We start from the raw sequence: 26,054 nt of genomic DNA, 5'->3' as shown, positions 1-26,054 counted from the left end.
CTGGAAAAGGCTCCTGAGCAGCCGGCTGGTCCGGCGGCTGGGCTAGGGCTGGGGGCCCCGGGACTTGAGAGACCAACGTCCGGCTGAGCCTGCCTGGGCGGAAGGGCCAAGGAGAAGGGTCTTTACCGTTGGGAAAGGACGAGGGCGAAGTGAGGTTTGGAGGAAACGGGATCTTAGGAAGTGACCGGAAGTGGTGAGAAGCTGGTAACAGGCGTCGGACAAGGATCCGTGAACCGAAAGGATCAGGGAGAAAAAAGGGAAGTGTGTGTAAGGAGCTGAAGGGATCAAGTGACGAGAAAGAAGGTCGGTGTAAGTGAGGGAAAGGTGAGGTGTGGTTAGATCAGAGGGAAGTAAGAGAAGGTTTGGTGGAAGTGGATAGAGGACCAAGGGAAAAGCCGTGGAAGTGGCTGGGGCCCGGGGCCGGAACAGTGCCAGACTTGGCCAGAAGGCAGCGGAGCACAGTGCAAACCTGAGAGTGTTTGGAAATTGGAAGACCTGGTGGCGAACGAGGGTCAGGACTCAGATCCTGCCTCGGAGAGTGAGCGACGCGTCCGGGATGTGGGATCGGAGGCTGGTAAGGTTGGCCTTGTTGCAGCAACTTCGGGCGGTCTATGGCATTAAGGTCAAGAGCGGCCGTGGGCAGTGCGATCGCAGGAGACATGAAACAGCAGCCACGGAAATAGTGGTAAGTTCTGGGGGAAGAGGTTTGGGTTTAAAAAAAAGAAAGGGGAGGGCACCCTGTACCATTACTATTATGGTTCATGCTGAAATGTTTATGTGTGGATCCCAAAGAGAATGTGGCTAAGCGTGACTAATTCAATCCAGATGGTCGACTACTGAAATTTAAAGAATGACATTGTTGATTCTTTACAGGGATTTTTGATCACTGAGAAAGTTACAGGGTTTTTCAACCTCACCACGTTGATATTTGGAACTAGAAAATTATCTATTTGAGATGAGACTTAGGGGCTGTCCTATGCATTGTAGAATGTCTACCAGCATCTCTGGCTTGTACCCGCTAGATGCCAGTAGCATCTCCCAGTTTTGACAATTAAAAATATCTCCAGATACTGCCAATTTATTTTGAACAAGTACCACGTGGGAAGAGAGACGAACATTACCCACCACCACCACTGTTTTAGAATAAAATTTGTAAAGGGACAAGGAGGATCAATAAATTTTCTAAATGAGTCAATAGATAAGGTGTGAAAGAGTATTAGAAATAGGTTTCAGATAATACCTCCATGTTCACTAGTTTGAAAAAAACAAGCTTGCTGCTTGGTAATTTTTGGGTTATAAAGCTGTTTTTTAAAGTGAGTAAGTTGAGATGGCACAATGGGATAATTAAAAAGCTGTTTGATCTGAGGGAGGTCAAAGTAAGGGGATTTTGAATGAAATTTTATTATCTACTGTATCACCAAGAATTTCATTGTGAAAAATAAGTTGAATATAAAGCATGTTATTTTAAATGTATTTGCCTGATTATATGGTATTTTTAAAGTATTTAGAGATGAAAACTAATAAAATTTGCATAGCTCTTAATTTACAGTTTCTGAGAAAATAAGTCCTTGGATAAGAAAGCTACTAACACAGTTAATTTGTATACCTCTTAATTGCTTATACATTCTGGAGAAAAGTTTGTTGTTTGCAGCTTACTGGCAACATACATGTTTATATTTATAAACTAAGAATGATTTCTTCTGACTGAAAAACGTTTTTTCAAGATTTCAAATATAGTTGGTTTTGTAAGTATATGAAAAAAATTTGAATCTGGATTTTTTCACCGGCGTACCTGGGTGGCTCAGTCGGTTAAACGTCTGTCTTTTTGGCTCAGGTCATGATTCCAGAGTCTTGGGATCCAGCCCCAGGTCCCACTCGCTGCTCAGTGGGGAGCCTGCTTCTCCTTCTCCCCAATCCCTGCTTAGGCTCTTTCACTCTCTCTCTCTCAAGTAAATAAATAAAATTTTTTTAAAAATTCATACCTACTTTTAGAGTCAGATAGACCTGAGTTTGAATCCCGCTTTACTCCTACTGTAGATGTAATATGTTGGGCTGTTTAATTTTCCTATGCTTCAGTTTCCTACTCTGTAAAGTGGAAATAATAGTATAATAGTATCTCTCCTTAGGTTGTTTAGGGGATTTAAAAATGGTAAGATCGGGGCGCCTGGGTGGCTCAGTGGGTTAAGACCTTTGCCTTCGGCTGGCGTCATGATCCCAGGGTCTTGGGATGGGGCCCCGCATCGGGTTCTCAGCTCCGCGGGGAGCCTGCTTCCTCCCTCTCTCTCTGCCTGCCTCTCTGCCTACTTGTGATCTCTGTCTGTCAAATAAATAAGTGGAATCTTTAAAAAAAAAAATTTAAAAAAAATGGTAAGATCTGTAGATAGGACTAGAACAGTACCTGTCACATGCCACTTATTCCGCTAATGATAGTTGTTATGGTAATCAGTGGTTGACATCCTAATTGGCAGGCTGGAAATTACAATAGAAACATGCTAATAAAGAAATACAGAAGATCTTTATGTTGTAAGAATGGGAACAGGATAAGTTATATTTGAAAACTAGATTTCTTTGGCTCTTTGGTGTTTGTTAGCTAATAATAGTTTTGAGCTATTAAAGAAAAGTGCTAGAAATCTTTTGAAGGTAAAATTGTAAGTGATATTGCAGTATATAAAATTTTAGAAACATGCTATTCGTTTTATTTTATGAAATTGTTATCGTGAGGCCAATATTGAGAATAATACACTTGACAAAAAAAACCCTGAGTTCTAGGTAAGTAAGACCTCTGTAGACTTATAATCAGCTTCAGCATCTGATTTTTGCATTTTGTTTGGGTGCATAGTATCAACAAAATTCTGATTTACCCAAAAATGGGGTTTTCCACATTAGCGTCTTTTTTAATAGCCCACCTAGAAATGGTCATTGTAACAGCAACAAATATTCTTTGAATGGTTACTCTATGTGAGAAACTAATATAAATGCTTTACATCTTTTAATTTATTTAATTTTCTCTACAACTCTTTGACTTAGGACCTATGTGAAGGTACTGAGGCATGAAGAATTAATTTGATCAAGGTCATTCAGCTAATAAGTGGAAGAGCCAGGGTTTAAATCCTGGCAGCCTTGGAACTAGGAACACACTCTCTTAAGCACTACACTGTCTTCTATATTTATCAATTAAAGGGGGCCAGATGCTTGAAAAAGACTAGTAAGATTTTGTTACTCTGTTGAATAATTAACAGTGCTGAATGATTTCTTAACGTAAGTGCTTCAAGCGCTTTCATGGAGAGCAGATACATCTAAGCTAAATTAATGTTTATGAGATTGGGTAGACCTACATATTTAATTTTGTATAAGCAGATATATATAGGCTTGTATTTAAGTACAGTGCAAACTACAACCTTCTTAATCAATGACACCTTTTTAAGAAGTTCAGATGCATGCATAAAGATGGTGGCAGGTTCTTTATTAAGAAGTGTGTAACATACACATTTACTCTTGGGATCTCAATGTATTAAATTTGAGTATGAGTAATACACTTGAATATGACTTTTTAAAAATATTTTTCAAAGTAGTTGAAGAAATTGGAATTAAATGTTTGTGGAATCCCTGACTTGGTCAGAACAGTTTGACTAGCAGTTTTCCATAGAGTGTGGAAAAGAAAATCTGGTCTAAAACCCACCTCAAATGTAACTGTAAGAAGTATTAAATGAGTGACAAGAATTACCATTACCAGTCAACTTAGCCTTTTGTTCATGTTAGTATTTATAAGGTGACAGAGGAAAGTATAAAGTCAGTGTTCATAAGGTTACTGAAAGAAACAGTATTTTTAGAAAATGTTAGTGTTTTGGCCAAATTTTGTTTAAGGATTTCCTGACTAAGCACTAACTGGATTGATTTTCCATTATGGGATTGGAAACTGATGGAATGTGTTACGTTGCTTTAAGGCAATGACTTTATTTGTTTATTTTAATTTTAATTTCAGAACAAGTAATATGAAGTTGTTACATTAGTTTCAAGTGTAAAGTATAGTGATTCAACAATTCTATACCTTACTCTGTGCTTATCATAAGTGTGGTCTTAATCCCCTTCATCTATCTCACCCATCCCCCACCCACAATGACTTTATCTTGACCATTTTTGTGCTCCCAGTACCTAAAGGAATGTTTAGCATATAGTTGTTACTTTTTATCAAAGTTACTTGTAATATTTTAATTTTCTTAATTATTTTTATTTTTTTAATTTCCTGAGGTTTTTAATTTCTTTAATATTTAATAAGACTTACATTATGCCTAATATTTGTGTTAGAATAACTGAATTTGCCATTTTAGGGTAAAATATTTGGAGTACCTTTTAATGCATTGCCCCATTCTGTTGTACCAGAATATGGACACATTCCAAGGTAAGCTAAGTCTGGGATGAGGAAAAATATTTCAAACCGGTATTTAGGCGTTTAAAAATAAATAGTTGAGAGGCACCTGGGTGGCTCAGTCTAAGTGTCTGACCTCTGCTTAAGTCATGATCTCAGGGTCCTGGGATGGAGCCCCACTTTGGGCTCCCTGCTCAGCGGATAGTCTGCTTGTCTCTCTCCCTCTGCCCCTTTCCCTGCTTGTTCATGCTTGGGCAATCTCTCAAATAAATAAAATCTTTAAAAAAGATAAATAAAAAAATAAATAACTGATTGACTTAAACTTTTGTTTTGACCTAGCAGTTCTCTAAGAGTCTGGTCCTCTCCCCTCCCCCACCACTACCCTCTTTTTCTTTTGTGGGTAAGAGAACATTTAAGCTAAGATTAAATAAAGTATTTCTGAATATAAACTACATAACACTTGAGCTTTCCTATGTCACTATTTAAAAGTAACCTTTTAGACTAAGTGCATCAGAAATTAGTAGAGAAGTTAACATTTTAAATAGTTTGAGGAAGCATGCAAAGCAACTATCTGACCTGTTACTAATTCATTTCCCCTCCGTCCAAAGTAGGGTTCATTCTGGCTACTTTAGTTCAGTAACCTAAGTTTTTAACTGATGCGTTGTCCAAAAGCATTTATTGAATACCTTGCAACCTTAGAACAGTTTTCTCTCATTCAGCATATAGGTGTTGATTGACAATCTCTATAAGGTAAGCATTTACTATTTTGCTTTTCAAATGACCTATAAAAGGTTTGTTTATTTAATGATTTTCTACCTTTAGAAGTGCAAAGTCATATCCCCAATCAAGATGACTAAATCTTTGTTGTAATTTCTTTGCCTGCTTTAAACAAACAGACAAAAGTTAAATTCTGTCACTTACCCCCTGGGACATTCAGCCTTTGTGTAGCAGCACAATGCTATCAGTTGCTTGCTGCTGACATCCATTCTAATTTGTGGTATCAGTTGTTAACTACTAAAGCCAACATTGATGATTAAAAGTTGTTCAGTACCAAAAAAAAAAAAAAAAAAAAAAAGTTGTTCAGTACAAAGAAATAGAGCACACACCTCTATGAGAAGGATTGTAAGGACGAGGCTGTATCGGACTTTTCTGAGAGGCAGTGTTAGAGTGAGAAAAGTACATTGCCTTATTTTTGGGCAAATGTAACAGATGATAGATATTTAAAGCTATGGAGGTGCCTGGGTGTCTCAGTTGGTTAAGCACCTGCCTTTGGCTCAGATCATGATCCCAGGGTCCTGGGACTGAGCCCCACATTAGGCGCCTGCCTCAGTGGGGAGCCTGCTTCTCCTCCCTTTCCCTCTGCCTGCCACTCCTGCTGCTTATGTGTGCGCGCACACACGCTCGCTCTCTCTCTCTCTCTCTCTGTCAAATAAAATCTTAAAAAAAAGAAGGTCTTAGGGCTTGGGGTCATACTAGCATGAGGAGGTCTGACAGAAAAAGAAAAGCCAGAAACGGAGTTTGAGAAGGGATAGTTGGGGGACAACAGTAAAACCGGGAAATGTCATGAAAAAGAGCTTTTTTCAAGAAAAGCAGGGGGTGGTTAAGTGTGTCAGATGCTGGCAGGACAAGCGAAATGAAGATCATTGATCATGGATTGGTGACCTTAATATCTACTTAAATATCTACATGATATTTAAGATGAGGTCTGTTTTGCTGAAGTAATAGGGGTGCGTGTCTGATTGGAGACTGTTGAGGAGAGACTGGGATATGAAGTGAAGGCAGTAAAAAAGACACATCTTATGCTCTGAGTGGAAACAGAGAAATGAACTAGGATCAAGAAGGATGTTGGATTAAAGCAAGCTTACTGAAATTGTCTCAGAAAAATGATGAGCTGGACAGGAGAATTTAGGAAGCAAGAAAAACAACTAGAATTAACCTTTTATCACAAAGACTGAAGAAATTTGTGACATCAGAACTTCCGAAGGGGGGAATAGTGCTTGGTCCATGTACTTTGATAGAAGAATAAGATTTAGTAAGATGTGTATCCAGCCACCTGAAAAGATTTCTTTCTTTCAGTTTTCTTGTTGATGCTTGCTCATCTTTAGAAGAGCATATTCATACAGAGGGGCTTTTTAGGAAATCAGGATCTGTTATTCGTCTTAGAGCCCTAAAGGTAAGCATATTCTTGAACTATAATTTTTCATTTGTACTACTTTTTTATTTGGTTTTTAGAATTGAAATATTTAAACTATTGCATAAATTATTAACAAATTTAATTTGCAAAGAGCCTTTTTCATGGCAGAAGAAACTTTTTTCTAAAAAGGAATTAACACAGGATTAAGTGCCCAAGTGGCTCTTTTCTTTCAAGATTGTTTTATTTATTTGACAGAGAGAGCAAACAAGGAAGTACAAATGGAGTTGCAGAGGGAGAGGGAGAAGAAGACTCCTCACCGAGCAGGGAGCCTGATGGGCTTGATCCCAGGACCCAGAATCATGACCTGAGCCAAAGGCAGAAGCTTAACTGACTGAGAGACCGAAGCACCCCAAGTGTCTGACTCTTGATTTTGGCTCAGGTCATGTGTTGTGAGATCCAGCTTTGTGTCCAGCCCCATGCTGGCTCTGGAGCCTGCTAAAGATTCTCTCTCTTCCTTTCCCTTTCCCTGTACCTCCAACCATTTATAAGCACGTGCTCGCTTGCTTGTTCACTCTCTCTCTCAAAAAAAAAGATTCATTATTTATATAATGCTTTTTTTTTCCAGTTTTATTGAGATATAATTGACAAATACCATTTAAGGTATACAACTTGATGTTTTAACATATGTATATATTATGAAATAATTGCTACAATCTATATAATGCTTTAAAAGTTTAGAGTACTTTCAAATTTGTGGTCCTTTGTTCCTATAAAGTACTATAGGAAATGAAAAAATGTTTTTTTATTTAGTTTTTAGCCTTCTAAAATGGCATGATGTGTATTAAAACAAGAGTTAAGCAAACTTTATTAAAGCTCTCTAAAGTACACAAAGGGATATCTTATCCGCAGTAAACTCTTAAGCCCTCAAATGCTCAAGATTATTATATTTATTTCAGAATAAACTGGATCATGGTGAAAGGTGCCTGTCTTCTGCACCTCCTTGTGATGTTGCAGGACTTCTTAAGCTGTTTTTTAGAGAATTGCCAGAACCCATCCTTCCAGCTGATTTGCATGAAGCACTTTTCAAAGCTCAACAGTTAGGAACAGAGGAAAAGAATAAAGCTACATTGTTGCTCTCCTGTCTTATGGCTGACCACACAATTGATGTATTAAGATACTTCTTTAACTTTCTCAGGAATGTTTCCCTTAGGTAAGTAAGTAAAAGTCTTAGGAAATGAAAGTTTGTTAATTAGCTAGATTTACCTGTATAGTTAATAACTTAAAATTAAATTTAGAATGGAAATTTTTCTTAAAAATAATTTCCTCACTATAAGAAATATACCCTATGTGCCAAATGATTTGTATTTTCTTAACTGTCTTAAGGTCATCATTATGAATGGCTTGTTGTTGTTGATAGGATTCTTTGTCCACTGAATGACTTCAAATTACGGTGTTTTTGATATATTTGTATCTTGCTTCTCAAATTTGTCCCCTCCCTCTGCTTGCTGTCAGTGAGCCTGCTTGCTCTAGACATTCTTGCAGCCTTTTAATACAATTTTTCTGTATGTGGGTTTGAAAATCAAATATCCATGTTCAATTTGTGTGGAAAAACAATGTGGACAATATAGTTAACATGGTTTTTATGATGTATATTTAAACACACAGAAGCAATTTCTGGTTCTGTAGATGGGTAGATAAAGGATAACTATTTTGACTTGTGTTTGACTGATAAAGTAAGAAGTCTTCAAAGTGTGCTCAAAATGGTATTTTACCTCTGTATGTTTCTCTTTGGCTCATTCTGAGAAAACCTTGTTTCATTTAAGATCCAGTGAGAATAAGATGGATAGCAGCAATCTTGCAGTAATATTTGCACCAAATCTGCTTCAGACAAGTGAAGGACATGACAAGATGTCTGCTAACACAGAAAAAAAGCTACGATTACAGGCTGCGGTGGTGAAGACTCTCATTGATTATGCATCAGATATTGGTAAGAGGTAATTACATTATAAAGTAACAGGATTAGTTTAAATGAAGGAGATCCCAGATTCCTCCAAGTGAACTGTGAAGACAACTATTAGAAATATATATACTATTTGAACATTTTGGTATATACTCTTTGAACACTTTGAAGGAGAGTAGAGGAAAAATTTTAACTCTGAACATTTTTGTTTAGGGCATGTTCCAGATTTTATCCAAGAAAAGATACCAGCTATGTTGGGTCTTGACGGTCTCTGTGCTACTCCGTCATTAGAAGGCTTTGAAGAAGGTGAATGTGAAACTCCTGGTGATTGTAAAAGAAAGCGAAGACAAAGTGTAGGAGGTAAGTGGCAGTGGCAGTCTCATTTTGTGGAGGTATAGCAATTTGCTTTTCTCTAAAGTGTGTTTAAATGTAATGAAGCACACTCTATGGTGTGTGCCTTCTTAGTTTAGAGCATAGTTGGAAAAACATGACACGTGCATGTGAAAAGCAAAATGACAATACAATCTAGTATTAAATGCTAAATCTCTAGCATAAATGTGAAACGTGTTCAAAAGAGAAAAGTTCCCCGGGTTGTGGTGATCAGGGACTCCAAAGAGGAAACCAAACTGATCCTTCTTGAAAAATCGGTAGAGTCCAGGGGAATTGGGTAGAGCATCAGAATACTTGTATCCTATCGTAGGTAGGAAGGATGCTCTAAAGAAAGATTTGTGTAGGGTAGAAATAATCTGTTAGGGTTAGGGGTTTATCCTAAGGATTAGGAGGATATCATGTTGAGCTCAACGTCAAACATTAGAACATGAAGCTAGATATTGGGTATTGATGTTGAAGGTTTATGAGTAGAGGCATTACAGGATTATAATTTTTTCTAAAATTATTTGATTTAAAGAATTGAGATTTGGGAGTAGAGAGAACAGTTAGGCATGAGATCATGATTTCAAATAGTGATGTGAATCATTTAGAAGTATGAACTAACTGATGAAGGAAACATTATCATGGAGGAAAAAAAGACCTAAAGCTCCATCATGATAGAATCAGTTGTAAGATTTCTTACCTCCTTGATCAAGTAGACTGAGGCCATTCTTCCAGTTGTTTTAGGAAATTTCTCATCTTTTGAGTATAAGAACTAATTGTTATTAATTGTTCCATTCTTGTTTAAATATTGACTTATATGATTCAGCCTTATGTTTCTTCTTTGCCTCATTTGTAGATTTCTCTATTATCTTCTGTGTTAGTTTTCTAGGGCTACTGTAACAAAGTGGCTTAAAATAACAAAAACTTACTGTCTTACAGTTTGGGAGGCTACAAGCTAAAATCAAGCTGTTGTCTGAGCCATGTTCCCTGCGAAACCTATAGGGGCTAATCTTGCTTTTGCTAGCTTCTGGTGGTGGCTGTTGATTGTTGTCATTCTTTGGTTTGCAGCTTCATCCGATCTCTACCTCTGTTGTCACATGGGTTCCTCGCTGGGTGTCTCTCTGTCCAAGTTTTCATCTTATGGTGACACCAGTTACATTGAATTAGGGCCTATCCTAATGACCTCTTCTTGAGTACATCTACAAAGACCCTAATTTCAAATAAGGTCACATTCACACGTACTTGGAGTTAGGACTTAAACGTGTATTTTCGGAACACATACTTTCATCCCATAAACTTCCTACCCCAAATGCAGGTATTCTCAGACACAGATCCTCTTTATTGCCTTCTTTTCCTTTGTGATTTTATTCACTCCTAGAGTTTCATTTATAGCATGGAAATAGGTGAATATTGTCTCGCAAATGTCAGTTTTACTTTAGTAACAGCTTACTAGGAAGATATCTTCACTTCTTTTTTTTTGGTGCTTTAAGCTCTTCACCCGCTTTAAACTGGTTCTTCTTGAATTCCTTCTTTTTGTTAACAGCACCATCATTTTCTAGTCACTCAGGCTTTAAACCGTGGGTGCCTAACTCTTAATGTACCATTTATGTTCATGGTTTTCAGGTTCTGTAAGATGCTGTCTGTGGCATTTTACTGGATCATCTTTACTGTAAGAATCTCCTTATTGATCTTCATGCCTCTTCATTGAATCTGCTCTGCTTATTGCTGTCAAGACTGATGTTCTTAATATATAATCCCAGCCGTGTATTCACAATGTTCATCAGAAGCTTCACTGATAAAACTGATACTTATAGCCTGATATTAGAGGTCCTTTCATAGGATTGCTTTAGCATGCCTTTCTACTGTTTCTTCTCTCTGATTTGTGCAGTGTTTACTGTACTTTAGTCCAACTGCATTTTTTATCTTTTTTTAGATACTTTGGGTTTTTTTTACTTATCCTATTTATTGATAAAATGTTTTTACTTCCATCTACCCTTGCTGTCCAAATTATATCTAGTTGTCAAAATTCAGTTTAAGTGTTTCGTCAAACATACTTCACCCCTGCTGTTTTTTTAGTGGGAAAATAATCTCTTTTCTGCACTGGCATTCCATAATATTCTAGACTCTGACAGTTTTTATATGGTTTTATATTTACTCCTCATTCATGACTCTCTTACCTATTATATTTAATGCTCTTTTTGGAGGTAAAGGCCATGTTTTATACATTTTATCCAGCCCAGTGGTTTTTACTTAATGGGCATAAAATACAGAATGAATACATTAAGTCGAGTTATTAATATTTGGCTTAAACCCAGAGGTACTTTATCAAACAGGTTAAGATAGCACTTGTCAAGCATCATTAAAATGCATTGATTTCATTGGCAATTTGAAATTGTTCAGGAGTTCTAGACCATTAGTGTTTACTTTTTGTGTGTTATAGCTAGCTTTTTTCCCCTTTTTTTAATTTAAATTCAATTAGCCAAGATATAGTACATCATTATTTTCAGATGTGTAGCATACAGTAATTTATCAGTTATATATAACACCCAGGGCTCATCACATCACATGCCCTCCTTAATGCCCATAGCCTTTTTTTTCATTTCACTCTGCAGTGCTACAAGCATCCGTGTGATCTGATTGCATTTGCTTTGAAGAATCTTGATTTCTTTTAAATTATAGATAAATATGTAACAAAATTTATCATTTTAACCAGTGTTAAGTGAATAGTTCAGTACTGTTAAGTATATTAACTTTGTTGTGCAACCAAACTCCAGGAACTTTTACTTTTATTTTTGATATTCTGATACTTACTTAGTCTAGCATAGTTGTATGCTGGGTACGGCAATTTTCAATAATACTTTTGCCCAAGAATCTATAGTATTTCATGGGCAAACTCATAAGTAAGAAGGATTTGGTTTATCATACGTTCCTGGTTTTACCTGTGCTTACCAGTGTGCGTGTTCCTTCATATTGTTATTGTGTTAAATAAGTGTCTTTCATGGTCAGTGGTACGTTGTTGAGCTGATTTGATTAATGTGCTCTTAATGGTCTGATACTTCCTGAAATGCGTATGTCAGGAGACATATTTTTCCATTTCTCTAGAAAGATGGTCTGTACTTGCATGTACTTGTGGCCCATGGTGCAGTCAGGATGGTTTCACATTATGGAGGGAATAGTTTGTTTTTCCATGCTTCTGATTTTGCTGTGCTCTTCTAATTGTGTGGTGTCTTTTGCTGTGGCTGCTCAGTTGTTTCTTCTCTCTTCAGCTCTGGCTTACGTTTTTCTTCTTTTCCTCTCCCCATATTAACTTTGTTTGTCTGCTCAGGTGCCATGAAGATTGGCTTTATTAACCGTTACCTGCCAGTTAGACCATAGCCTGTTTTTGGCTCTTCAAAGGTGTTCAGTCTCCTCTGGTTTGTATCTGTTTCACTTGAAGGTGTAAGATTTCTCAGTAATACACAAGTGGACTATAGTTGAACTTTATTTTGAGTGATATTTGGTGATTAATCAGGTAAACAGACATATTTAAAGAACGTTTATATTTCATTGTGGCTGAAAATTTGGGGTATATTTTTGCCTGAGATTACTTCTGTTGAAGTCACAGTTTCCATATTACTAAATCCAGTGGGTACTTTTTTATTCCCATATCATTCAGAATCTCTTTGGCCACTTAACTATTTCCTTCCTGATTTATTTATTTACTTTGTGTTTTATAACACTATGCTTTTGTTTCCCTACATTTTTAGCCACCTGTTCTTTTTTTTTTTTTTTTTTTTAATTTGTTTATGAGACAGAGAGAGAGAAAGAGAGCACAAGTAGTGGGAGGGGCAGAGGGAGAAACAGACTCACTGCTAAGCAGGGAGCCTGATGCAGTACCCTGTGATCATGAGCTGAGACAAAGGCAGATACTTAACTGACTGAGCCACCCAGGCATCCCTCCACTTGTTCTGTCTAATTTTTTGGATTTTCTTTTTCTACCACCTCTTAAATATTCCATTCTTCTATACTTGACTTTCTTTTTACACTTTGCCCTCTTTCTAAATGACCTCATTCACTTCTTTCTCTCTCTTTTTTTTTTCTTAAAGATTTCACTTATTTGACAGAGGGAGAGAGAGAAGGAAAGGAAACAAAAGCAGGGGAAGTGGGAGAGGGAGAAGCAGGCTTCCCACTGAGCAGGGAGCCTGATGTGAGGTTTGATCCTAGGACCCTGGGATCAGAACCTGAGCCAAAGGCAGACGCTTAAAGACTGAGACACCCAGTTTTTCAAAAAACTATCATTGCTGGGCTGATGACTACCAAATCTACTTCTGTATTCCTGATCTTTCCACAATTTGATTTCATATCCATTTCAGTCAGTGTTCCATAGACATAGCTAATTTTTCCTTGCATAATTTCCTTTTCTTTGGGTCACATCATTGTCTACTCAGTCATGAAAATCAGCATTCTAGATATTCTTATCTATTCTTTTCTCATTCCCACATCTCACTGATCACTAAGTCTTGTCACTTCGCACTCTGAAATACCTTTATTCCCATCTCCATTTGCACTCTTCCTGCCTTATTTCAGATCTTCATCTTTTGCTTGGCTAATTGCCACTCTTTAGATCTCAAATATCACTTCCTCACTAGCACCTTCTCTAATTACCCATTGTAAAGCTTATTAAATTTATACTTCAGACTATGGATCTCATTTGTCATTATATTTTTATTTCCTTGGTATTTAAAAAATTTTTTTTCTGTTAGAATAAGTTTTATGAAAGCAAAGACCATGTCTCATTTGACATGTGCTTGACACATAGTAGGTACAAAATAAATATTTCTTGAATGACTAAATAACATACTTAGAAGAACCTTCATAAGGTTTGCTAATCCTCTATCATACTGCTGCCAGTTATTTTTTCAAAAATGCAGATTAGACCATTTTGTCCCCCTTTTGCCTTTGGAGAAGTTCAAGTTCTTCAAAATGACAACAGGCCTTTTTCTGTCTAACGCACAAGACTTCTCTCTTACCATACCATGGCTCTCTGTTTGCTCTAGCAGTATCAAACTACTGGTTTCTAGTATACATAAATACTGTTTTTTCACCTACATGCTTTTGTATATGCTATTCCCCTTGCCCAGTGTTACCTTCCTACTGAATGAATACCTGCTGATCCTTCAGAACACTGTCCAGGTTTTGCTTCCCCTTCCAAGCTTTCTCTCTTGCTGCCATTTCTTCTCTTCCTCAACAAGTAATGATTTTCTCTACCATTCTCTTTCTGTACATTATACACATTTGTTTTACACACATTCTATATTGTATGTCTTTTTTTTTTTTTCTGAGAAAGAGAGAAAGGCGTATAAGTAGGGAATGTAATCAAAATATATCTTAGTTTTTTCCAATTTTGAAATAATTACTTCCACATAACCTTAAGTGACTTTAAAATGTATAAACTGACATAAACTTAGATGCTGGAAAGTCACAAATATCATATGAATTATTGGTGAAAGGTAAATGTGAAATTATAATTGATTATATGGTTATATGTGCTTTGCATTTCAGATTTTGTTAGTGGAGCATTAAATAAACTTAAATCTAACAGAACACCCTCTGTTACACCTCAACAGGAAAAAATTGGTAGGTATTATGTAATTTTAATTTTAAGTAAAAATTTCTGTGTATTATACAAAAAGTAACCATTACCTAACTTACTTTGGTTACATCAAATACAAATCTTATTTTCAGTGGAGATACTGTAGTATAATTGTGTTGTGACATTGCTAATTACATTGTATATAATGAACCCAAAATTGTAGGTAAGAATTTTTTAGTCTGTTGTTACATCTTTAGTCTTTCAAATCATGCTTTTCTGTTGAACATAAGTTGGATGCTGTTGAATATGTGAAAATAATTCAAATCTCATTTTTGTTTTAGAACCAGAAGTTTATTAGTGTATATTCCCATTTTTATCTTGGTTTGCTTGTGGCTGAAAGTAGTCAGCCCAATAACAGAATAACAGACAATATGATCATTTGTTTTGTTTTTCAGATTGAAGAAATTATGTGGTTAATACTCAATTATGATGAAAAGCAAAACTATTATGTAGATCAGTTTGAGCTCCTTGATTATGATTTTATTCCATATGTTAATGTTCTTTAATGTGGATTATATGCATCTTTCAGTCTATTTGGTTTAAGTTACTATTAATCTTGCCTCTTTGTGCCTTTCCTATTATCATTTTAAATAATTGGATGGTATTAATTTAGTTATAACATATATTTGATAATGTAAACATATTCCCTCATTCTTTGGTTAGCTCTAAGTAATAGCTTTATAAGAAGAAATTATATAAAGCTTTTTTTTCCCCACAGAGTTAATAAAATAAAATAATTTTTTTTTTCAGCCCAGGTATCCATCTCACCCACGATTCTTACACCAAATGCTAAACGTAAACTGCCAGTGGATTCCTCTCATGGTTTCTCAAGTAAAAAGAGGAAGTCCATCAAGCACAATTTTAACTTTGAGTTGTTGCCAACTAACCTCTTCAGTAGCAGTTCTACACCAGTATCAGGTAGCAAATAGAATTTATATTACTGAGTTGTAAACGTTAACATGAATGCATATTTTGAGAAAAGTGCTATTTCATATTAATGTCACCCCTTTTAGGAGCTGTGGCTTTATTCTGTTTATCAAATCTCTTAATTTTTATAAAGTCCCTTAACTTTTAAAATAGACACTAAGTCTGTATAATAAGTGTGTGTGTGTGTGTGTGTGTGTGTGTGTGTGTGTGTGTGTGTGTATGTTGACTGACCATGCCTATTGAAAGTTATGATATGAATAACTTAGAATGAGAGTTTGGGCTTCTGTGTATAGCAGTGGTGCTCAGGTTTTAGGTGATGGGATATCCTGAATTCTATTTTAGTTACTTCCTGATCTATAGCTATGATTGTATTGCTGTCTCCTGTTGAGGTTGTCAAAAAGTTTGATTTTCCAGTCCACGAGTTGTGGGGTACCGCCATTGGAGGAACCATGGTGTAGTTGGCGGTGGGGGGGGCATATTTTTTTTAGTTTTATACTCAAGTAGATTTTATAAAAGCTCTAATAATTTGGTATACGCTGTTCCTTATGACATAGTTTCCAGATTCTTTGCCATCTCAGCCATTTTCTTCCAAATGACCTATAAGTTCCTAACGTGGCCAACCAGAGCCTCCAAAGAAAAATGTAATTTTGCTAATTTGACTATCAGATTTTTGTTAGTATGGTCTTAGATTGAGTTGGCTCCTTTAGAATACAAGTTGGCTTATGGTCAATCTTACAAGTTAATGTTATGATCAACCCAAAATGAAATGAAATCCTAACTAAGCCCAGAGTCCTCTATCTCCTATTTGTCTCATATGTCATCAAAAAGTGAGTGATCTCTAATTCTTTTAGGTTTTTATTGATTTCAGACAATGTTGAGAGTTTTCCTTTAAATTTGCTGGCTAAGTTAGGAGATCTTTCCAGAAGCCTCCCTTTGGTTTCTGTCATCCAGGAAGTTTAGATTTTCCTTGTTTGTTTTATTAGAAAGTTGAACAGAATAGCAACTTGCTTTTTATGGTCCTTCACATGTTCTCTGTGTATAGTTTGTTAAAATGTAATGATAAGAACTCTGAAGTTTTGTCTGTATTTCTTTCAGTATTCAGAGGTTGGAGAATTAAATTCTATTTATTTATTTATTTTGAGAATTAAATTCTTTTAAACTAACTTAGTGTTTCCTCTCTCTCTTATTTTAGAGAGAGAAAGAGTAGTAGCAGAGGGAGAAGGAGAGAAAGAATCTCAAGCAGATTCAGTGTAGAGCCCGAGACTAGGCTTAACCTCAGTTACCCTGAGTTCATGACCTGAGCTGAAATCAAGAGTGAGGCTTAACCAGTTGAGTCATCCAGGTGCCCCAACTTAGTGTTTTCTTAATTATTAAAGTATTTTCCACTTTGGAGGACTGTTTCCAGATGGCCAATATGAATTATAATTCTATCTGTCTTTGCATTGGAATATTTGCTCCAAGAAATGAACCTCTTGGTTCCTTCTCTCCAAGCTCCTAAAAAGTAGCTTAAACATTCTTGTGTTACTGGAACATTAGTATAAGCCTGCTTAATCAATGATATTTTTTAAATTAAAAATTAATTTAATTTAATTATTAAATAATCTATTATTTTAATTCACCATTTTTCTTTCTTCTTCCTTTTTTTTTTTTTTTTTAAAGATTTTATTTATTTGAGAGAGGAAGTATGAGCAGGACGGAGAGAAGAACAAGCAGACTCTCCGCTGAGTGTGGAGCCTGTCGCATGGCTCCACCTTAGGACCCTGAGATCATGTCCTGGGCCGAAGTTAGATGCTTAACTAACTGACTGAGCCACCCGGGCACCCTGAAAGATTCAGTTTCAAAATTTGTCTAATCTAATTACAATAATTATATTTTAATAACTTAGGGAGCAATAACATATAAGTGTTTATTACCAACACTATGTTTATATTACTGAGAAAAATAACAATAATGTAGTTTACATTTACTAATACTGTTTTTTTTTTAAGATTTTATTTATTTATTTGACAGACAGAGATCACAAGCAGGCAGAGAGGCAGGCAGAGAGAGAGACGAAGGGAAGCAAGCTCCCTGCTGAGCAGAGAGCCCGACTCAGGGCTCGATCCCAGGACCCTAGGATCATGACCTGAGCTGAAGGCAGAGGCTTTAACCCACTGAGCCACGCAGGTGCCCCTACAGTCCATTGTTAAATGAGGTTAAAGCAAAACTTTAATATAAAGGTCATGTTTAGTCTGACACTTAATTGGCAACTAAAGTGTAAGAAACTGATTTTTTTTTTTTTTAAGTTGAATTGGGTTTATTTGGCTTCTGAAGTTTCTACCCAGAAATATGTGATTTTGTTGTTGCATAGGGTTGGAAATTAAGCCTTCTAATTGCTATTAATATTTTATACTTTAAAAGGGAAGTATGGGTGGTACATTTCATGTCGTTCTATTTTTATAGTTCCCTTTGATACAAGCCCAGAAGGATCATCTCAGAGTTCACTCTCTCCCATTGCCATCAGTGGAAACCACTTGATCAGTTCAGGTGTACTAAGGCGAAGTAAGAGGATTGCAAGCAAAAAGGTTTGCAGGTAATAAATCCAGGACATTTCGTTTCATTAGATAAACATTTGGTGTATATAGTTAATAAAATATTTTGTTTTTCTGCTGAGAATCATATTTGAGTCACAATTTTTAAAAATTCCTTCTGCCTTTATTGTCTTATCAGTCAGACTGCCCTTTATATATCCTCCAGAGAATGATTTCTAATTTGAGGCTACTTTGCTTGCTTAAAAAATTCTATTGTATGTTGATATGTGATTTTTAAATTTCCTTTTATTTAAAGGCTAGTCTATTCTTTTTTTTTTTTTAAGGACTTATTTATTTGAGGGGGAGGGGCAGAGTGAGAGGGAGAAAGAGAATCTTTAAGCAGACGCCCCACTGAGTGTGGAGCCAGCCAAGGCGCTCAGTCCCAGGACCCTGAGACCATGACCTAAGCCAAAATCAAAAGTCAGACTCTCAACTGACTGAGCCAATCCAGGCACCCTAATGCTAGTCTATTCTGATGATTCTGGTTTATAAGTAATGAAGTAACTCTTGTGATAAACAGGAGAGGCCATTTATTATACAAATATAGTATGTTCATATATGGTATCTTAAAACTTAACTGATTTTAGAAAACTATTACTCTGTTTAATTACTAGCAATATAATTTGCTCTGGACTTTCAAATTGCATTTTGTAAGAATGCCTCCAGTTTTTATACAAAGTTTTTTTTTTTTTTAATGCTGACATTTTTATTTATTTTATTTTTTTAAAGATTTTATTTATTTATTTGACAGAGATCACAAGTAGGCAGAGAGAGAGGAGGAAGCAGGCTCCCTGCTGAGCAGAGAACCTGATGCGGGGCTTGATCCCAGGACCCTGGGATCATGACCTAAGCCGAAGGCAGAGGCTTTAATCCACTGAGCCACCCAGGCGCCCCAATGCTGACATTTTTAATCCCATGCTTTTTTAGAGTGGAATCAGGAAAAGCAGGCTGCTTCTCTCCTAAGATCAGTCGTAAAGAAAAGGTCCGAAGATCTCTTCGTTTGAAATTTAGTCTGGGGAAAAGTAGCAAAGACATGGTAAGTGTCTTTCACCATTTCATTGATGTTCATATTAGCATAAAGCTGTAGCCTGGATGGTAAAAGACACTCTCAACCCTGCCTCTCTAGCTATTGTCCCGTTCTCTACTCCCCTTTATACCACACTCTTACACATGAATTAATATCTACTATTCCCTCCTTTTCTGTTCTGCTTAAATTCCAATGAGGCTTTCAACCCCAACACTCAATACAGCTGCTCTCAAGATCACCCAGAATTTCAGTGGTGCTCAAAGCAGTTGACAAATAACAGTCCTTGTTAGACTTGACTTGTCAACAGCATTTGACCTGGCTAGTCACTTGCTCCTCTTTGTTATACTTTCCTTCCCTACTTCAGGGCACTTTACTCATGATTTTCTTCCTTCACTGGTTACTTTTCTGACTTCTTTACATTGTGGTGCCCAAAGCTTTGTCCTTGGATTTCTCTTTTCTGTTTCTACTCATTCAAGGTGCTCATTTGCTTTAAACATCATATCGTTACTTAAGACTTCGAGTTTCTATCTCTCTAGCCCAAAATGCTTTCCTGAACAACTTGACTATTTCTTAACAACTGTCTACTTCACTTCTCTACTTGATGGCCATCCAATAGATAGCTCAGGTGTAACCTGTCCCAAATAGAGCTCTCAAGGTGTATTTCTTCACTGCTGCTAATTCTCCACCCTTCCCCCTCTCTGCCAACCACATCCCCACCTGCAGTCTTCACTATCTCTGCTATGGCAACTCATTCTTCTAGTCATTTAGGCCAAAAAACATATAGATGTTCTTGACTCCTCACTTTCTCACACCATCCTGTGTAAACCATTAGGGAATCTTATGTCTCCTCTGCTTTTAGAGTATATCCAGACTGACCAATTCTCATTGGTACTACATTTCTAATGTTCTATAAATTCTGGCCTCTCCAACTTGGATTACTGCAATAAGTTCCTACTAGTAGGTCTCCCTGCATCTACCTTGCTGCAATACTACAGCCAAAATGATCCTTTTAAATTCCTTTTAGATCCTTGTCACTGTTCTGCTCAGAATCTTCCAGTGACTCCTCATTTCACTCTGAAAAAAAGATAAAATTCTTATGTTTCCATGTACCTCTCCACAGGACCGGAACCAGCCTGCCTCTTTCTGAGCCCTCTTCTCACCCACTCCCTCTTGCTCACTCAGCTTCTTGCCTCCTTGCTGTTTGTCAAATGTGCCAGACCTGTTTTTAGTCTTGGACACTGCCCTGGCCTTTATTCTCTCTGGGGTAATGTTCTTTCCCCTTTCATCTTCATGACTTTCTCACATTTTTCTTTACTCACAAATCACCTTCTGATCACTCTATTTAAAATGACACCCCACGATACCCGTCTTACTCGGCTCTACTTTTCTCCATAACATTTCTCACCTTGTATATTGTAAAATATATAATTTACCATTTTTCTTGTCCTGCTCAAAATCTCCTCATCTAAAATGTAAATTCTGAGGATAAGATTTTGGTCTGTTTGTTTTGTTTTGTTCACTCACTGTTGTGAGCAGGTCCTAGCGCAGAGTCATCACAAAAGAAATTTTAGTTAATATGCGAGGCTGTTTTTATTTTAGATCATAAAATATCAAGTAATAAGCCAAGACAAATGCTTACAGTTTTTGTCAACATGCATGCAAGTATATTTGTGTTTGGTATGAAATTGTTTAATTTTATTTACCTTTTTTAATCAGCTGTAGAGGATTTTGATAACAATAAAAATTTACTTTGTCTTATATTTGAATTAACTAGATTTATTTCTTAACCAAAACATTTTCAATTTTTCTTTTCTGTACAGAATGGGTGTTCTAGGGTTGATAGATGTGAAAATGTTGGTCGACGACTTGCAAATCAACAAAGTTTAAAAAATAGGATTGAGTCTGTAAAAACAGGTCTGCTTTTTAGCCCAGATATTGATGAAAGATTAACAAAGAAAGGTACAGTTACATGATATTTTTAATTTTACTCAAAAAGCCTACTCTCATTGCTTTTCTGAAAAAGTTTTTCTTGGCTTTCTTGAGATATAATTAGATATAATTACATATAAGCTTCAGTTATTTTATCATAAAATATCTTAATTTACTGTTCTAGAAATTTAAAATTCATGTTTGAATAGTGAAAATAATTGAATTGACATTGTATTTTTGTTTGAACAGTTGGAAGATGCTTATAAATATAAGTACAAAACTGACTGACCTTTTTATTTAAAAAAATATTTCTTTTAACACATCCTTAATTTATTGAAATTTAATGCTCAGTACCTTTATCTGCTATGTATTTGAATAGTATTTCAAATATGTTTCAAATATAAATGATTAAAAAGACTGAACTACTTTATTTTAGGTTCAAAAAAGATCAGTAAGTCTGAGGAAAACTTATTAACTCCAGAGCGTCTAGATGGAACAAGTTACTGGATGTCTTGGACGGGACCTAGTAATTCCAGTTTTCAAGACATAGCTGCAAATGAAGGTTCTCCAATCAAGGGAAATGTTGAGGTGGAGAGCTCTTCTTTGGAGCCTGATACTACGGTTGAAAAGTCCCCTCTTTGTTCATATGGACTCACCCCTTCTAGCGTACGTGATAAGCATAATAATGACAAAACTGGAAGCTCTTTTAGTGGGGATGAAAATAACTTGACCACAGAGACTTTGGTGAAAATTCAGAAAGCATTTTCTGAATCCGGAAGTAATCTTCATGCATTGATAAATCACAGGCAGTCATCAGTAACTAATGTGGGGAAAGTGAAGCTAAATGAAACATCTTCTACAGAATATAGCCCAGAGAAAAATCTATTTGAAACTAATGATTTGACTGTGATAGAATCTAATGAACATGAGACTAAAACAGATGAAAATAGTTTTTCAGAACAAGACAGCTCACTACATCAAACTCAAAAATTGGATAGAGAAGCAACTATAACATTTTACTCAAGTCACACGAAGATTGAACATGAGAAAAGCATCCATTCGAATATACTTAGAGATCATTCACTTAAGCCAGAATTGCCTAGTGATGAAAACATAAAGAATCAGCAGCCCACAAGGGACAAGCTGAATGCTCCGTTAAAGGAGAATGAGAATGAGAATATGACTGGAGAGAACTTGCTGAAATGTACAGCTTCTAGGGAGGATCCAGCTGACACCTCTTCCTCAGAGCAGATTACATGTAATAGAACAAACTTGCCAAAACCGAGGCCTGTGAGAATCGTTCGGCAGCCGTCACTGGTGGAAACCTGCCATACAGCCAGCTCTGAGAGCTTACAAATGGCAGAGCACGGGAGGGTGTCAGACCACATACAGTGGTTTAATAAGCTTTCTCTCAATGAAACAAACAGAACCAAAGTTCGCTCGCCTCTTAAGTTTCAGCGTACACCTGTCCGTCAGTCTGTCAGAAGGATTAACTCCTTGTTGGAGTACAGCAGACAACCTGCAAGGCAGAAATTGGCAAGTCTTGGTGATGTGGCTTCTCCTCTGGTTAAGTCCGTAAGCTGTGACAGTGCTCTTTCCTCTGGTCTAGAAAGTACATCAAAGGATTCCTTGATTTCATGTACCAAGTCAGGTCCTAAGGAATTGAAGTTTATAGCATGTGAACAGCCAAATAGTGATGCAATTTCAAAATCAGGCATGGAGTTAACTTACAAGTCTTTCTCAAGGAAGAAGAGGCACCCAGACTCCAAGAATGCTTCTCTTGGGTCTACCAGAGTTTGTAAACAGGAAGTAGTATCCGATGGCCAAATTAAGATTCCTTTGGATGACCTGACAAATCATGACATATTAAAATCTGTTGTAAATAATAATACAGGCTCTTCTCCTGGGATAAATAACAGGGTCCTTAGGAAACCATCAGAAAAAGAAAGGGTCTGGTATAAAGGTTCTCCAAAAAATCCTATTGGCAAAGGTCAGCTACTACCAACGAGTAAACCTGTAGACTTGTAATTGACAGATGTGAATACTTGTTGCTGTAAATAAAATTAGAGGGTGGTGATAGGACTGGCGGGATAATCTGCATGTTAGTTTGTTAGCTCAGGAAGATTAAGTGATTTTAATTTCACTTAACAAGCAACTTGAATTCTTATGCTTGTATAAATGACTTGTTTTTCTTAATTACGGCAGTATTTAAACTTGTGATCTCTTAAAGCAGAGGTTATACTTTACTTTTGGAAAGAAATTGTTGGCTGGGTTTGTGAGAAACTAATTTTTGAAAATTGTATGGATTTTGTATTACGTGTGATAGAAAAAATGGAACGAGTTGTCTATTTCCCGTTATTCCTCCTAAGTCAGAGAAGGTTTCTATAAGAAATTTCTAACATAAAGGCAAAAGATAAGCCTTACAAATCTTGTTTCTTAAATTACATTGATATTTATGGTTTTTGCCAAAATCCCTAAAAATTAACTTCCTTCAATAGCCTCTTAATCTTGTACTCCTATGTGGGGCAGAATAATTAGATTTATATTGTCTGTAGTTGTGTACAGTGTGTTCACTTGGACTAAGAATAACGGCTAAAGCAGAATAATGACCCAAGTATGCTCTTATAGAATGATGCTGCAGAAATAATTGATGACTTCTGAGCCATACTATGTTTTTAAAGTTAATTTGCACAAATACATTCGCTGTTTTGTCTGATAGAGAATTTAAAATTATTGAAGGAGGAATAATTAAGCTTGGAAATTTTTAATCAAGGTGATTTCTTATATGCACACACTTGATTTTATAATTTAAAATAGTTGATGTACCTCTGTATATTTAACTTGGATTCTTAACTTTTGATTCTTATAAAAGCCTATGATGATTTTGTCTGGTGTGTAAATGTTATTTATTTAGCATAGACATTAAAGGTAACCTTCTGGAAAATAACTTGTCTGAATCTGATGAAATTCAAAGGACCTTTTAGAATTTGACCCAAATTGTCAGGCAAATCTGTCTAAATTTGTATTTTAAGTTATTAGAAGTTACAAATGTTTAAGAAAAGAATCATGTCAACAATGGTGGATATTCTCGAGGTTTTATAGGAAGTAATGCTATAGGCAGAACGATCCACTAAAAATAGTTTTTCAGATCAGTTATTAGAATGCCACATTCCTTTTTTTTTTTTTTTAAGATTTTATTTCTCTGACAGCTCACAAGTAGGCAGAGAGGCAGGCAGAGAGAGAGGGGGAAGCGGGCTCCCTGCTGAGCAGAGAGCCTGATGTTGGGCTCAATCCCAGGGCCCTGAGATCATGACCTGAGCCGAAGGCAGAGACTTAACCCACTGAGCCACCCAAGCGCCCCAGAATGGCACAGTCTGATAGTGGAGGAGAATACAACAGCATATCTACGCAGAGCAGCCATATTTACAGAGAAATTTAAAGTCATCAGATGTGTCTGGTTCACCAAGTTCTACTTGATAATAATATATCTGTTTCATTTCAAAGCTATTTCCTAATTCTATATTACCTAGGAATCAACCCTTTCTCACTATTAGTAAGAATTTGACTTAAAGACTGAAAACCTGTAGATACAAATACCATGATTTATAACATCAAAACAGGTTTGTGATATAAACCAGATATGCACTTCGGGTGTTTATGATATTTCTGATAGTAAGTGGTGATAGAAAACACTCATAAACTCTTGAAATATATGTTGTCTGAATCAAAGCAATTATTAAACTTCACCTCCCCTCTGGATAAACTTTTAAAAATGTACTGCTGTCATTTTATATCCTTGGGAATGGGTGAAGTATTGAATTGGAAGAGCAATAAGGTGGCACAGGAGATTAACTGTACAATTACCTGAATTAGTGGCTTTTCTGAGATTAATAATAATGAAAGATATTTATTAAAAAAAAAAAAAAAAAACCTACCCTGAGATGCCTGAGACTGAGTGGCTCAGTCAGCTAAGCATAAGCCTTCAGCTTGGGTGGTGATCGAGGGTCCTGGGATGGAGTCTCATATTGAGCACCTTGTGCAGCGGGAGCCTACTTTTCCCTCTGCCTCCATTCCCCCTGCTTGTGCTGGATCTCTCTGACAAATAAAAAAGAAAACTACCCACATGTCACTCTCATTTTTGTTTTCTGAAAGCTAACAGTATAGCAGGACTATGAAGGTGAGTAGTTTGGACAGTCAGGAAAGTTTAATTTTAGATTAATCTCTTCATTTTATATAAAATGGAGATAATGTTACTCAATATCTGGTCAAATGATAGGTGAATATACTTAACACAGTTAAAAGTATGGACATAGGCACTAACTTCAAGGATTACTTTGTTCTTATAAGTGTAAATAAAGATCTCATACAAATTTGTTTACCATGAGCAACAAATAATACAATTACGCAGGACTTAAATTAGAAGGCTGCTTGGCAACATTTAATGATCACTGAGAATTCAATATTGGTGTTTCATCAGCATCAAGCCCAGGATATATTTGTTTTTAAAATATCAACTTTCCTATGAAGCAAACCTTTTGGTGTATCTCAATTTCCATCCAACACAAAGCAGTAAAATGTAATGTCTTCTCCATTTTTCCAAGCACAAAATGAAGATAACAGTAAGCAATGTTAAGATAAAATTCTGAATTGAAAAACTTCAGTATGTGTAAGTAATACTAAATCCCAGCATGGTCTTTGAGCCTAAAACCAGTAACAGCATTTGTCCTGTTGATTTGCATGACTGAAACAAAAAGCTGGAAACGGGAGTCCACCAAAGAAAAGACACTGGGAAGAGGGCTAGGCTTTAGACCAAAAGGCGGTGTGTCTTGTGAATGAATTTTGTGGCTCCTCTTCATTGCATATGATGCCATAGCTGAGCATGGATTTGCTGCATAGAGCCAGGGTAAAGGAATCTTGGATTCTAGCGCCATCAAGTTATTTTCTGGCCCCCAGGTACTTTACTCATCCCTAGTCTTGAAAGAAAGTTGCCACACTCTATTTTATGGTTTTACATCTCAGTTTTGTATTTGGACTAAATTCACATGTTTAAGGTTGTCCCATAAGTCTTTAACAAAAAATTCAGGGTCTACCTGGATAAATTTCTGCAATGTGTAGGGAATTCAATTTCTCTTCAGGC

At 36.4% G+C, this 26,054-nt stretch overlaps 1 protein-coding gene across 2 annotated transcripts; it reads left to right on the top strand.

The window, feature by feature from the left end:
- LOC111160501 (Rho GTPase activating protein 11A) lies at positions 1-23,961 on the top strand. Of its 2 annotated transcripts, XM_022523655.1 has the most exons (13): positions 1-685; positions 4,329-4,399; positions 6,443-6,539; positions 7,457-7,710; positions 8,324-8,487; positions 8,674-8,820; positions 14,374-14,448; positions 15,215-15,382; positions 17,834-17,963; positions 18,889-18,997; positions 20,809-20,947; positions 21,354-21,751; positions 21,794-23,961. In XM_022523655.1, exons 1-13 carry the CDS (start codon positions 557-559, stop codon positions 22,943-22,945), a joined length of 3,033 nt encoding a protein of 1,010 aa, XP_022379363.1. In that variant the 5' UTR covers positions 1-556; the 3' UTR covers positions 22,946-23,961. The 2 variants fall into 2 exon arrangements, with proteins under 2 accessions (XP_022379363.1, XP_022379358.1); XM_022523650.1 differs by having other exon boundaries at positions 21,354-23,961.
- Positions 23,962-26,054: the final 2,093 nt, after the last annotated feature.

This window comes from Enhydra lutris, unplaced genomic scaffold, assembly GCF_002288905.1.
Source record: "Enhydra lutris kenyoni isolate GAN:26980312 unplaced genomic scaffold, ASM228890v2 scaffoldscaffold4, whole genome shotgun sequence".
Taxonomy (NCBI): domain Eukaryota; kingdom Metazoa; phylum Chordata; class Mammalia; order Carnivora; family Mustelidae; genus Enhydra; species Enhydra lutris.
This window is presented reverse-complemented; position numbering and strand designations above follow the sequence as displayed.

Bases quoted from the DNA above. Each gene is read 5' to 3' on its own strand.
- LOC111160501 (XM_022523650.1), top strand. From the start codon at position 557: ATGTGGGATCGGAGGCTGGTAAGGTTGGCCTTGTTGCAGCAACTTCGG. The intron at 7,711-8,323 runs GTAAGTAAGTAA...GTTTCATTTAAG, and splicing joins CTCAGGAATGTTTCCCTTAG to ATCCAGTGAGAATAAGATGG. The intron at 17,964-18,888 runs GTAATAAATCCA...ATGCTTTTTTAG, and splicing joins GCAAGCAAAAAGGTTTGCAG to AGTGGAATCAGGAAAAGCAG.